The sequence below is a fragment of the Candida margitis genome (genome assembly GCF_024628925.1).
Source record: "Candida margitis strain CBS 14175 chromosome Unknown scaffold4, whole genome shotgun sequence".
NCBI lineage: Eukaryota > Fungi > Ascomycota > Pichiomycetes > Serinales > Debaryomycetaceae > Lodderomyces > Lodderomyces margitis.
The window spans coordinates 1-14,800 of NW_026261813.1; the positions used below are offsets into that span (position 1 = coordinate 1).

Sequence of the window (14,800 nt, forward strand, 5' to 3'; positions counted from 1 at the left end):
TTGTCTTGACTCTTTCCATCCTTGATTGTCCAAAGTAAAGATACCATCTCCCAATAATGGCTTCAATTGTGGGTGTCTAGTTCCTAGACAGAAATCGTTGAATTGGGTAGCTAAAATTGCCTTGATGTTTTCAGGATCTTTGGTAGACCAAAGCTTTACACCAAAGATTTTCAAAGAGAGTGTAGGGACATTTGGATTTGTGATGTCAGCGTATCTATCAGTTGCATTGTCAATAATGGTTCCCTCCTTTTTCCATTGAATAAGCCAGAATGGGAGTCTGAATCCGAAAGCTCCATCACTTTCACAATTTGCTTCCTTGGCTGCACCCAACTTTTTCCTCAAGTATGCCTCGTTAACTTTTTTGTATACGGCATAAAGGACAATCAATGCTGGCGCTAAAACATACCACTTGGTGGCGTAATCGAATATATCAAAGTCAGACATGATGACTTCGTATGGTATAAAGACAAGGGAAGAAGAGTCAAACGAACAAAATTATGTGCTTTGAAGCTGTTTTTATAATTGGTATTATGATATTTTATTTCACATGACATTTGTGTAACAAAAGTATTTTGATGTTTATGTTTTTTTTTTTGTTCAACTTTTTTTCTGCATTTAGCTTTTGTCCACTAGTATGCCTTCAGAAAAGGAAAGTAAGGTTTTCAAAAGATCAAAGATACTTTGTAAAGAAGTTTTAGTTTCTTAGTGGCGCTTGCAAATCACATGCTAAACTTTGCAAGTATTTGTACATGTAAGGGAGATAATAAGCAAACGAGAACATTGCTAACTCCGCTGTGCGGATTTAGATACCCCCTATCCAGCAATAACCACCCCTTTTGAAATGCTCTATCTCCTCGAAGAACAATGTTTTGGTTTAGAAAACTTGAGACACAGGCAGCAAAGCAGACTTCACAACAATCCCAATAATTCTGCCAAAGTTTGACCTCATCTTACATACAATTTGTTGCCATGTTCAGAGTTGCATTTCAAAGCAACGTTGAAAAAAAATTGGTGGCCATCTTGTGTGAAATTGATTTCCACATCTGTGTCAAATTTTACACCTTAAAGAAGCTATAAAGTATTATTAAATATGTTTCATTTGGTTGTAGTCATCGGAGTCGCTGGTTAGCGCGTCTCCGCATTTTATTATCTCCATGTGTGTTTTTGATTGGAAAAGGACAATTGAACAAAACTACATCGCAAACTCCGAATTTCTAAACCTGCATCTCGTGACGAGAAAACTTTTCCCCACACCTTAATTAATAAATGCAGCACAAAACATGCATAAATAATCGTACTTGCATTAATTCCGTAGCTAAATAAAAATTGCACAAAATGGGAAATTTCAGAGGAAAATATCCACATATAAAGGAGACGGAAAAGAGCCCAATTCAAACTCAGAATGTCTGTTGTAAAAATAGGCCTTTCATTGAGACGATAACATGCAGATTTATCTTTGTAGAAGGGTAATATGCTAAACAGTCAAGTGCGTAGATCAGTGCTACCTCCTAGCTAAAACGTTTGACAGGGTAGCGGTCACACATTTTTTGCTGACTACTAAAGTCCGCTTCCGCTTTATGTAGGACAATTTCCAAAACCACACTTAAGATCAGCTTCTACAGAGCGCGAATACCCCTCCTTGTAATTGTTTGTGTACCTTGTCTTTGCATTAAACTCGTAACAGCTCCATTGGTTAACCACCGCTTTTTCGAAATGTTTATTATATATAAAGGAAGATTCTAAATTCTTAACAAATTTTTGTTTGCGATTTGATGCAAAATTCTGCTTCATGAAATGGATATACTACGGGAAAAATTGCTGTAACCTTATAAATAGCAAAAGTAGATTGCTCCAATTTCAATTAAAATGAAACATGGTCCGATTCTGTTCCAAAAATTTTGTTTGTAGAACTACTGTGGAATTGGGTCAGTCATTAAGTTCCATATGTCTTTGTTTTCTACGCGACATAGAATACGACATTGACTTTGATGCGACTCAGTTTTGTTACATAGTTTTGAAGATGTTATTCTATACGGCCATATCGATTTTGTAGTCTTTGATCTCAAATACAAAAATTGTCACTGGGAGATAAGAAGCATCTACATAAAGAAAGTCCACCGAAATCAAGTTTGCTACATTCTCAACAACTTTAAACCAAAAACCAAATAAAATATGAAATTGTAGAAATGACTATACAAAAATGAAAGCACTATTATACAGTTGGACCAGCTTGCTTAACCTCCGAAGTTGCTTGGTCGCTATATTTAACGAAGTTGTCGTTGAATTTCTTACCAAGAGATTGAATTTCCTTTTCGAAAGCGTCTTTTCCACCAGTCCAAGCTTTGGTTGGGTTCAAGATTTCACTTGGAACACCAGGACAGCTCTTTGGAACGTTCAAGTTAAAGACTGGGAATTGTTCATATTCAACCTTTGACAATTCACCAGAGTGGATAGCATCCAAGATGGCTCTGGTGTATTTCAATGAACATCTCTTACCACCTTGAGCAACTGAAGCACCAACCCAACCGGTGTTCAATAACCAGGCATTGGCCTTGTGTTCGGAGATCTTGTCAGACAATTGTTGAGCGTATTTCATTGGGTGCAAGACCAAGAATGGTTGACCGAAACATGCAGAGAATGTAGCTTGTGGTTCAGTGACACCTTCCTCAGTACCAGCCATCTTGGAAGTGTAACCTGAAATAAAGTGGTACATAACTTGAGCATTGGTCAATTTAGATACTGGTGGCAATACACCGGAAGCATCACATGTTAACAAGATAATGTTTGATGGGTGAGTGTCAGCCAAACATGGAATCTTAGCGGATGGAATAAAGTCAATTGGGTAAGCACATCTGGTGTTTTCTGTGATTGATGAATCAGAGTAGTCAACAACCTTGGTGATTGGGTCGTAAACTACGTTTTCCAAAATAGCACCAAACTTGATGGAGTTGAAAATTTCTGGTTCCTTTTCTTGAGACAAGTCCAAACACTTGGCGTAACAACCACCTTCAATATTAAAGACACCATTGTCTGACCAACAATGCTCATCATCACCAATCAACTTTCTGTTTGGATCAGCAGACAAAGTGGTCTTACCAGTACCCGACAAACCAAAGAATAAAGTAACATCTCCTTTGTCAACACCTTGGTTAGCGGATGAGTGCAAGGTCAAAACCTTGTGTCTGATTGGCATCAAGTAGAACATAACGGTAAAGATACCTTTCTTCATTTCACCAGCGTATTCAGTACCCAAGATAACCATTTCCATATCCTTAAAGTTGATTTCAACTGAGGTGGATGAGGTCATACCTTTAGTGTGAACATTGGCTGGGAATTGACCGGCATTGTAGATGGTGAAATCTGGCTCACCAAAGTTTTTCAATTCTTCTTCGGTTGGTCTAATCAACATATTGGTCATAAACAAAGCGTGGTAAGCTCTGGCACAGATAATTCTAACTTTGATTCTGTATCTTGGATCCCAACCGGCGTAAGCGTCAACAACAAACAACTTTTCTCTGGTTCTCAAGTAGTCCAAAGCTCTTGATCTGGAAATCTTCCAAGTCAATTCGTCAACTTGCTTGTTGACAGGACCCCACCAAATGTGGTTAGAAGAAGTCTCTTCGTCAACAATTCTCTTATCACTTGGTGATCTACCGGTCTTTCTACCGGAGTAAGCCATAAGGGCACCAGTGGATGAAATGGTGGTTCCCTTTTCCAACAAACCATCCTCGTACAAGGTTGGTGGTGCAGCATTGTGTCTGACGATGGTATCAGTGGTCAAGTTCAATTTTTTGACCAATGGGTCTTGTGTGCTTTTGATTGAAGGGTGACCTTCGAAGTTGATTGTGGATTCAACGGCAGCTGGTGGTGACATCTTTAAGGAATAGTTATGATTTAGTTACTAGTTAGAGAAGAAAAGGAAAAGTTTTTCTAAGGACGTCTAAAGGGGAAAATGTTGTTGTATTTATATTCTTTTGTCATAATGGGTTTATTATGTGAAATGTTTTCAATTAACTTCCATTAACCCACTTCTCCATACATTAAAATTAATGTTTTTTTTTTTTTTTTTTCATTATTTTCCAAAAATAAAACCAGCTGTTTCTATACAAATGAAACACTGTATCACTGTTCAACCAGCAAAGTAGATGCCCTGTGGCTATCAGTCCTGCTAGCTAACTTCAATCTGCTAGATCTCAATGAATCTTCTGCACTCCACCTTTTGCTGTTCACCCAGCTGATCTCTTGATTGATGATACTGCCAGCCTCCCCTCCTTACAGTAAAAGGTCGTGCACTAGTACACTACCGCAATAACGAAATATGGGGTAAAGTTTTACAGGTGTTCCGACATCCTCCATGCCGGGATTTCGATTCTTCCCGAGGTCAAATTGTGTACACAAAAGTTTTACAATACGCAAATAAAGCCAATGTCAAGTCGGAACTGGAGCATTTTTGGAGCTAGCCTTTTAGCGAAGATTAAAATACTAAAGCAGCCGGGGATGTACAGGAAGCACGAGTAGCCTGATTCTGTAACAGCGTAGTACTGCGTAAATAGGTTCTCAGTTTTTAGTTTGAGAAGGGAGTGAAAAAAAAACACGCTACTTTTATTTAACGCGGTAGAGCTACCCTGTATCTTACTGGGCTGTTTTGAGATTTCCCGTTTCCGTCAACCTACGCTCATTCACTATTGTCTACAATACCCAAACTTTTCAAAGAGATTCTTAACAACGGAAATATAGGCTGAGTTGTTACGATATTGTCCGGCCATTTCGTGAATTTTGTGTAACTTGTCATTTAACACATGCCAACAAACTATTTATAAATGAAAATTTTTTCCTTTTCAAACAATGAACAACAGAAAGGCAGAAGCAAAAGAAGAATAAGAGAAGAAAAACGTTGGGCTTTTTGACATTGAACGTTGTTAGTTAGTTAGTTAGTGGGGAATGAGAAATGATGTAATAATAACTCAGATACAGTTTTTGATGCTGCAATAGTCTGTTCTCTTCTTATACTTCTTTCCTATTTCGCTTAAACTCAAATTCTCTTATATTGCACACTCCCCGCATTTCCTTCTATTATTTATTTGTCTTTTTATATATATATTTTTTTTGTTGTCTTGTTTCTGCTTCTCCTTTTTCTGTTACGTCGAACACCGGGGTGTTTGACACCAATGAGCGGTTCTTGTGGTTGTACCCCAACGTTTCATTTTATTCCACTTTTTGTGAAGCGAGGTCTTATAGACATATTCTCGAAATTGTAAGATACCTCTTAAAAGTCTAGATTCGCTTATTCTTTTCGAAATAAAAAAAAAATACGTCAGTAAGCATACAACCTTTACTATTTATGGAAACTCCGACACGCGGGTCCCATTACACCTTATCCACCTCGTAATATTACACGTAAAATAACGGTCTGCTTTATCAACCATTCTTCCATTGACACATTTTCTTATCATAATAATCGTAATAATGTCTCCATTTTTCAAATCCAATGTTGCGTATACTCGTTATCGTCTTCTCATCATCAACAATATCACACATTATGCATTGATTTAGCAAGTCTTCGTTGATTGCTGAGTTCTTAAGCTTGGTTATTGCACTACATATCAAACCGTATTTGAATATGTCTACCAAGTTAGCGTACAGTTCATCAATCACGGGCGCAATAATTCCTCCTATCATGGGCACAACTCCGCGATTTTGCCCCTCATCATCGTCAGCAATGCACTGATCGATAAAGGGGAAAAACTTGGAAAACTCCGATTTGTTGGTAAACAATATAATGCTTCCGATCACATTTTGTGAACTTGGTTCCAAAGCGATTATAATCTTGACTTCGTGGGTCTGTCGTGAGGCTATATTCTTCATTGCTTCTTTATAATATGCCTTGTACTCGGGTGTTAGGCTCCCGCTTTGGATCAACTTTTCCAATTGTCTTTGCTCAGTGCACACGTCAAATCTTACACCCACAATCATCAACTCTTTTAAAATACGCTCTGGAACCAGCCACTGACTTAACTCATTCAACACCAAAATCCATTTCTTTTGAGACTTGTCATCTTCCCATCCAAGTCGTTTCAAAAATGTAATGCTGCCACTATTAACGTTCTCAGGAAACATAATAAGGGGAAAAGACGAACCTAGTCTAATTTCAGAACAGTTTTTCTCTCTAGTTAGATACCTTTCGGCTCTTGCATTCAAGTTTTTTCCAATGCTATGCAAACGCTTGGACTTTTCAACAACAATATTAAGCACATGCCCCACAGATCCTTCACACCATGTCAAAACCGCACCGTAGAGGATATTCAACGATGAGTTTCGCACGACAAAATGCTTTTGATTCGACGTGGCTAAAAGACCTCCTAGGCGTTTGCAATATTGCTTATTCTGCAAGTTGACACTATCTGCTTCTCCATGACTGTCCTTCCACAATTTAATCAAACCTGGCAAATCTCTTGCTGTATCAAACTCATCAACCAACCATTTTCTTTTGATTTGTCTTGTATTGTCTTCACCGTGGCTATGCCGCCTTTTCTTAGGATGCTCCTGCTCTCCGGGAATACAACCTTGCGGTTCAAAGTCCCCCATAAGTAGAGCTGCAACGTTCTCCAAAGCTTTTTTTGTGTAGTCGTAACAACAGATGTATGCACTCCCCATTAGCTTATCATAAAAAAAGTCATATGGAGACAGCGTGGCAACCACAATCAATGGTTTTTGCAACGAATTAGTTGATTTCGACCGTTTGGCTCCAAATGAAGTTGGATTCGCTCCACAAAGCACCGAAATGTACTTCACAATTCCAAGCTGATACATATTTCTAGAAGCTTCACTCGTAAAGGCAACAACAATACTGGCTTTCTCAATTAAGGACTCATGGAGTGGTGTCAACCCGTTTGCAGTATAGGTGGTATGTAATACAACATACTTTTTATTAGCATTTACTGGATGCTTGGATAAGAATTTGCCAAAGCTTTGGAAAACTTCTTCACCGGTAAAGAGGTGCTCGGGCTTTGATGGTTTTGGTGAAACAGGGCTCAACAACGGGCTCAATACCAATATAGACTCTACTTCGGACAGTTTCTCGTAGTGTTTTGATAGCGGAAGTAAGCCACTGTAATCTCGTACCAAAGTAATTGATTTTCGATACGCCAACGCTGCCAAATCTTGGTGTCGATTCCATAATTCTGGATACTCGTTCCGGAACAAAACCGGGCTTTGCTGAGCCGACACCATTCCCTCAGGAAATATTTCTTTCCAGGTTGGCAACTGCCTTTGCAAATTTTCCACTCTTTCAAGACTTTGAAGAATTGTATCATCGTCCAAATTTCCATTCAAGATACCCTTTTTGAGCGAGTCAATTGCCTCATTTTGCAACTTCAAGTCATGACAAACCATAACCAAGTCGCAGCCTGCATTGATTGCGAGGATCACTCCTTGGCCCAAACCAATAGAGTGGTACAATGCTTCCATTTCTAAGCACTCACTGATGACAACTCCCTTGAAACCTATCTCCTCTCTCAAAAGCTGGTTGATGATAACTGGCGATAGACACGCGTGGGTCTCATCAGGACTGATATTGGGCACGCCACAACCAGCTACACTTATTCCATTTAATAAACCTGCCTCGATCAAGTGTGCAAAAGGTGCAACATTGCACTGTCGAATTTGACTGAGCGTGTCGCCCATCATGGGCAATTCCAATAACGAATCAACAGTTGCATTACCAATACCAGGGAAGTGTTTGCCCACGGTAAACAAGCCACCATCTCGCAACCCTTTTGCACACATCAGACCGTACTTTTGTACGTCATCAATCGTAGTGCCAAAACTTCTAACCCCAACTAGCTGGTGCGACAACTTAGTCACCACATCCAACACGGGCCCCAATATTATACTGAAACCAATCGCCTTCAACTCTATGGCTATGGCTTTGGATATTTCATACACCAATTTGGGGTCACCTGTTGCAGCTAATGCCATCGCACTGGGGTATTGCGTTATAAACTCAGGATCAAAGAGGGAGTTCATAATCCCACCCTCTTGGTCAATAGCAAACATGATTGGGTATTTGTAATCTCCCTGAGTGTATGCAATGTATTGTAGGTCTTTGATTAACTTTGACATTTGCTCCACATTGACTGCATTCTTGCGGGACAAGATCATTGACGAGATCTTGTGTTCAACAATCAATTTATAGGCTTGCGAGGTGACCTTGGTTCCTTGGAACCCACCGCATAGTAGTTGCCCAGCTCTCTCCTCCATCACTATTAGGTGTAGTTTTGTTGTAAAGGTGATATAGATGGTTGAAGTGTAATCAGAACCGCCGTGGTAAAACACAAGAAAAAGAAAAACAAAAAATGCTTGAAGTGGAGATTTTTGTGTTCCATATCACAGGAAGCTGTAATCTCAGTGGTGATTACAAATGGGGATTCCTGAGTTGTGGGATGTCTTGAGACCGGGATTTGACCAGAGAATAACATTAGATGAGCTAGTTGAGCAATACATTAGGAAACTCGGACGACCTCCAAGAGTAGCCATAGATGCATACATGTTTATCTTCCAATCCGACCATAGCTCCATTTCAACCGAGGATAAAGATAGGATATTGATCCAGAACTTCATGTCAAAGATCCTTGCCTTAATTGGACTAAATATTTCAGTCATTGTGGTATTTGATGGTATTTTGAAACCAGACAAGACTGGTACAGGTGAAGCGTCAGATTACGAGAAAGAATTGGACAAGCTTCAGCTTATGACAGACTTTTCCGACCAAAACCCATTTGTTGAGCAACTAAAAGATGTTTTATCAGTCAACAAGATTGAATATTTACAAGCAGTGGGGGAAGCAGAGGCGCAATGCGCTTACATACAGAAATTGGGCATTGTGGACTTTGTGATATCTAACGACGTTGACAGTTTGGTCTTTGGGGCCACTAAGGTTTTGAGAAACTACAGTCGATTTTTTGAGGATGTCGGTCCATCTCCAACGAAAAAGGCGGCCACCTTGAAACGAAAATACTACGTCACACCAGTGAATATGAAGCGGGTTGAAGATATAACAGGACTCTCTAGAGCCAGGTTAGTGTTTTTAGCCTCGCTAAGAGGAGGTGATTACTCATCAGGAATAAAAAAAATGGGCATTACAAATGCCAAAAACTTGGCACTAAGTGGTACATTATCTGGCAAGTTCTACAATCGGTCCTTAACCAAACAGGAATTGAAAGAGGCAAGAAACGACAAACTAATTGCTACAGAACCGCCACCCGATTTTGCAGAAGAGCTCGAAAACTGCTTTGTCGAAAAAGATATTGCGTCAACTTGTCCATGGGAAGCTAGAAAAGATAAACAAACGAGACAAGTTTTGTTCTCCAAGTTGTTGGAAAACCTCAATGAGTCATTGCAAGTTTCTAATCGTGATATATTTGGACGAGGCGTTACCATCACAGAGCGTTTTGCATTTGATGAGTATTTTGTGCTCTTGTATTTCTTCCCACTCGTGCAAACCCAGTTACCCGTATTTCTCCCTTGGACTCTAAGTTCAGGAGAGCTTGAGACAAATTTTCAAATTAGAGTTGGAACACAATTGAAGGAGGTGTTTTTTCGACTGAGTGAAATCGAGACCCTAGACTTTGACGAAGACACATCTTTGATAGAGCTGAGTAGTGAACACCTTTTTGTTCCCCAGACGTATGGCTGGCAAGTCAAGCACATTGTCTTCAAATTGGCATCGTATACTTCGATGATACAAATTACTAATGAGAAAATAGAGGATGGTATTGAAAAGGTTATGCTCAAGTACGACGAAAGTGAAGTCCGCAGCACATTTCCAATGTCCGTTGAGGCTAGACGAGTTTTCGAGTCACCAGAAAAGTGCAAGAAAGATGATGGTACAATGAGTTACATTTGGGCTCCCACATCCTTGGTAAAAGTGTATTGCCCTCGATTACTTGCTGAATATCACCAAAACAAGAAACAACAACTTTACCTTAAGGAACACAAGCTACTGCCTCAAAAGACTACTTTGGATATGTTGGAAAATTCTCCAACAAAAAGGTCAAACTATGGACTCAACTTGTTGCAACCTGTTCCTTTCGAAATGAAGCCATCGATTTCTCCTCCAAAACGTCTTTCACCAAAGGGGAAAGTAAGAAAATTGCCAACAAGGAAACAAGGTAGTGCAGCTGAGGGTCAAAGCCAACTAGATTACTTCTTCAAGGCAAAGAAAGATTTAGATAACAATCCATTTCTTTGATCCTGACAGTAACACAAAAACGACGATCAAAATCATTTTTATGACGTATTTAGTAATGACTGAGAGAGAGAGTGAGATATAATAAATACAAAAATTTTCTATCTATAACTAACAATAATTTTTCACTCTCAAACAACGGCAAAGTACAATACGTTACACATACCAATGGAACCCAGCAGCGAAGGATTCACGGGAAACTTAGGATACAAGGAACTAGATGTTACCCTAAATTACTTCACCAATCAGCCTGATGTCCTGTCTGTTTCCAACGCAGAACTTGCGATAATATTCAAATCATTAAGCAAGAAAGACCCTAAAACAAAAGAAAAGGCTCTTAACGATCTTCTTTCAGTCATTGAAAAAGAGTCGATAAATTTTGATGATTTGGCTGTAATTTGTTGGGTCAAGCTCTATCCTAAGATTGCCCTCGACAATTTTAAAGATGTGAGGATCATGACTCATCAAATTCAAGGCACGCTCTTGAAAGTGCTTGGTTCAAAAAGGTATGGCAAGTACTTGAAAATCACGATGCCTATTTGGTTAATGGGTGTCAAAGACCCCGATAAGAATGTGGCCAGAACAGCAACCAGGCTTTTACTTGACAACTTTCAGGGTGATGAAACCAAGTTTGAAAAAGTTTGGGAGATTTTTGAGGACCAAATTTTAAACTTGATCGGTTCGGTTGTCACTATTGAAACTCCAGAAACTTTATCCGATCCTCGATACGTGTCAGAGTCTGAAATTCAAATCAAGTATGACCGTGTGTTAATGGTGTGTATCGAGATGCTTTTGCAAGTTTTCAAGGGTTCTTCTCAAAGCGTCTCGTCCATTGAATCAATTTTGGTACTGGAAGTTATATGGGAGAGATTAATCTACAGCGTGAAGGAAGATTCAATGAACTTAGCGTTGTTTAAATGTATATTGACCTTGATTTTGAGCGTTTTTTCCAAAGAGAACCATCTTTTGGAATCAATGGACTACAAACCGTTGTATAAAACAGTCTCAAAGGCAATAATGAAAGTTAAATTTGGGAAAAGCAAGCCTGGAATCATATACTCAACAGTGATTCTCCCGTTTTGGCAAGTCTTGATTCAACTCGCGAGATTTTCAAAACGTAATGAGTTAAGCAAATCGATTTGGGATATGGGTGGTAGCAAGAGTATTACAAGGCTACACAGCTATATTCGTCTAGGACCGTGTGATCTGGATCCTATATATTATGACTTTGTTGCTGTTGTGATGAATGATTTGAAGCAGGGCAGTCTGAAAATAATCGACTTTAATGACACAGAAGAAGCACTGTTCTTTACAAAGACATTTATGGAGCAATTTGAAAAGGTTCGTGAGAACTTCAAACTGTCTTGTTTGCGTTGTGCAGTGAGAGTGTTGGATTTATTCGATGTGGATAAAGTTGAAAATATGACTACGATAATAAGGTCCGTATTGAACGGAAAGAAAATACGACTCCAGTCAAACATTAAAGAGATGAACTCCCTGTTTCAAGACTTTAAAAACAAACCATTATTGAAAGAATGCCTAACCAAGGTACAGGAAGAGATAAAGAGGCATCTTGGTGATGAAATATACACCGAAAGTTATTTAATCCGTTTCAATGAATTGTTAAAAGCACTGGATCTCAAAGATGAAGGTATAGACATGATTGAATACGCAATTGAACAATTTAATACGCAGCAAGTGGATGCCAATACAGTTACACGCTGCGTCATTGCATATTTGGCGGTGAATGATGATATCACTCCACCGTTGAAAACATTCATTAAACAGCTACCAGAGCATTTAGAAGGTATCAATGACACTTCAACGCAGTTGTTGAAAGATGTAGTATCAAAGAAAATTTTAGCAGATGAAGACTTGATTCCCTTGATAAACCAGTCCTTTGCAAATATTTCCTTAATCAATCCTGATAATAGAGACGGTTTTATCAAATTATTGGGTCTTGATTTTGGTGAATCAGAGTACCCTGAAATCTACCTGTACTTACGTGAGAGTTCACGGGGACTGGCTGAACCAGAATATTTGGAAAAATTGTTAACCTCTCGTGACGAGAAGGCTTTGCGTGAAGTTATTGCCAATTTGAATGAGCAATCGTGTCTCGCTTTTATTTCAGCTGTTGCAAAGACCAGCTCGCTTGCATTTGTGATCGAGTTAGGAATTGATAATGTGATACGTTCAGCATGGAGCAACGTGAAACCACTGGTGCAATTTTTGAGAGCTTTAAGACAATTTGAGGATGTTTATTCTAAATCGTTGGTGGATTACCTCAAAAACTGTTCAATTGAAACCAACTTTGACGATATAGCGGAGGTCGTTAAAGAGGGACCACTTCCTTATGATCTTTTTGAACGAGAATTGAAAGAATCAATAAACCAAATAGAACCATTTGAGATTGCAATTGCAAATGCATTAGAGCTGGCAGTATACTTGTGTAAATATGGTTCAAAGAGGATGCTGAGTGATGTACCCGTTTTGGCAAAATTTATAATCCAACTAGATGATGCAGAACCTAAATGGCAGGTATTGACTTTGGTCGCCAAGGAAATCGTGTCAGATTATATCATTACCAGTGAAATCACGATAGAGGAGGAAAGCATCTTGATGGAAATTGTTGGTAATTTTTCACATAGAAAATGCACAGAAAACATTGAAGAGCTCATAAATGATGTCAATGGCAATGATCCGTTGGCATTGGCAACTAATGGCGATGACATCTACTCTTTTTACGCATCCCGGGTTTTGTCAAAGATTGTTGAGAATGCGTCTGAATGCATGAGTACCCTGCAGTTTGAATCTTTAAAAATCAATTACGTTCAATTGCTAAAACATCCATTGAAATGTGTGGCATTCACAAGTGGTATCAAAAACTTTTTAGGATCATCAACATTAGATCGAGCTAGAAATTATGCCTTTTCGGAGATATTGGCAGTTAAGGCAGAGAAAGATATCACTACCATAGGATTGAAGTGGATCACCATGCTCATTTCTTTTCTCAATCAAGAGGCGGATTTGAAAAATGTTTTCCCTGGTGTTAAATTATCAATGGTTTTGAAACAGATTGATGACTGGTTTGATTCATCAATAGCGTATGATCCCGGATTTATTGACATGAGGATTCAAGCTCTTATTTTCCTTGGCCGTTTAGTTGTGATTGAAGAAACCTTACCTGATATCTACTACGACTTGGTAAACAAAATCATTGGTGATAACCTTGACATGGCAGATGACAGGGTGGACTTGAAGTACTACACTTTAAAAGTATATGCCAATATCTTGAAATACAACCCAAGTGATGGTTTGGAGTTACAAGATGAGAGGATGATTGAGTTGCTCACCACTACCACAGACGATAACCCTAACCAAGTTGCCTCGTTAGTAGAATCTGTTTTGGAGAGAGCTTTGCAGCTTTCTAATATATCCACCAACCTCATCAAAAACTCTCGTGATCAATTCTTGAAAGTGCTTTCCAAATCTGGTTCGATCACAAAACAAACCCGCAGTACCTATTATTTGGAAAAATTGTTTAAAGAAGAAAAAGACGATTTTGTGATTGAATATCAACTTTCTAAAGATGAGAATAAGAAGGCAGAATTACCTCCCACCCTCATGGAAATTGTGGAGAGATTCCAAGTAGATCTGACTGCTGATGTATTCAGATATATGTTGGCATGGCTTTTAATTACTGCCTTTTTCAAAGATGTGACCTTAGCCATTAAAAATGATTATTTAAACGAGGTGCTAGAAGGTAAGGATTTCCAAACACTTTTGTATTACATTTTCGACCATGTTGACTTGGATAACAAGTTCTTAACTACATTATCAATTGATGATGTTTTAGAGTACCAGGTTAATGAAGTGCTCAAAGCTCGCGATTTGAATGAGGAGTTGAAACTACTTTCCCTCCATATTTACTACAAATGTCTCAAATATTGTGGGTTCCAGGTTCAGCTTTGGTTTCGAGAAATCAAGGACAAGCAACTTCAAATGAAGGTTGAAAGAATTACAAGCAAATACTTATCTCCGCCATTGATCAAGGAGATTTTGGAGCAGGTGGAGAAGGATAAACAAAAGCTTTTACAGAAAGAAGATAATTTGTCCATCAAGGTGAATCGTAATGAAATCAAAACGTCTTACCTCGTTGATGACCAAAAACTCGAGATGGTTGTTAAAGTTCCTACTCATTATCCATTGGAAAATGTAATCATCGACGGACCTGCAAGAGTTGGAGTCAAGGAAAGCAGATGGAAAGCTTGGTTATTAGCTTCACAAAAACTCATTTCCTTACAAAACGGTTCAATCAGTGATGCTATTGAACTCTTCTGTAAAAACATTAATTTGCACTTTTCTGGATTTGAAGATTGTGCAATTTGTTATTCAATTTTGCATCAGGACTTGTCGTTACCGTCAAAGACGTGTCAAACATGTAACAACAAATTCCATGCCGCTTGTTTATACAAATGGTTCAAGAGTTCAGGAAATTCAACTTGTCCCTTGTGTCGATCACCTTTTAACTTTAAAACGAGAAGCTAAATTTTT

At 38.8% G+C, this 14,800-nt stretch overlaps 5 protein-coding genes across 5 annotated transcripts; 2 read left to right on the forward strand and 3 right to left on the reverse strand. All coding sequences in view use genetic code 12, as the record gives it.

Moving 5' to 3' along the window:
* On the reverse strand, positions 1–444 carry CANMA_002803 (ALK2; the record flags this gene model as incomplete). Its single annotated transcript, XM_051814912.1, has 1 exon — positions 1–444. A coding segment is annotated over one exon (444 nt), but the record flags the coding sequence as incomplete, so codon positions are not given.
* A 1,768-nt stretch (positions 445–2,212) lies between these two features.
* On the reverse strand, positions 2,213–3,874 carry PCK1 (phosphoenolpyruvate carboxykinase; the record flags this gene model as incomplete). Its single annotated transcript, XM_051814913.1, has 1 exon — positions 2,213–3,874. One exon carries the CDS (start codon positions 3,872–3,874, stop codon positions 2,213–2,215), a length of 1,662 nt encoding a protein of 553 aa, XP_051671445.1.
* A 1,544-nt stretch (positions 3,875–5,418) lies between these two features.
* On the reverse strand, positions 5,419–8,259 carry NGS1 (Ngs1p; the record flags this gene model as incomplete). Its single annotated transcript, XM_051814914.1, has 1 exon — positions 5,419–8,259. The coding sequence occupies one exon, from the start codon at positions 8,257–8,259 to the stop codon at positions 5,419–5,421; it is 2,841 nt and encodes a 946-aa protein (XP_051671446.1).
* A 160-nt stretch (positions 8,260–8,419) lies between these two features.
* Positions 8,420–10,249, forward strand: CANMA_002806 (crossover junction endodeoxyribonuclease; the record flags this gene model as incomplete). Its single annotated transcript, XM_051814916.1, has 1 exon — positions 8,420–10,249. One exon carries the CDS (start codon positions 8,420–8,422, stop codon positions 10,247–10,249), a length of 1,830 nt encoding a protein of 609 aa, XP_051671447.1.
* Positions 10,250–10,414: 165 nt separating this feature from the next.
* On the forward strand, positions 10,415–14,794 carry CANMA_002807 (ubiquitin-protein ligase; the record flags this gene model as incomplete). Its single annotated transcript, XM_051814917.1, has 1 exon — positions 10,415–14,794. One exon carries the CDS (start codon positions 10,415–10,417, stop codon positions 14,792–14,794), a length of 4,380 nt encoding a protein of 1,459 aa, XP_051671448.1.
* Between the last annotated feature and the right edge of the window lie 6 nt (positions 14,795–14,800).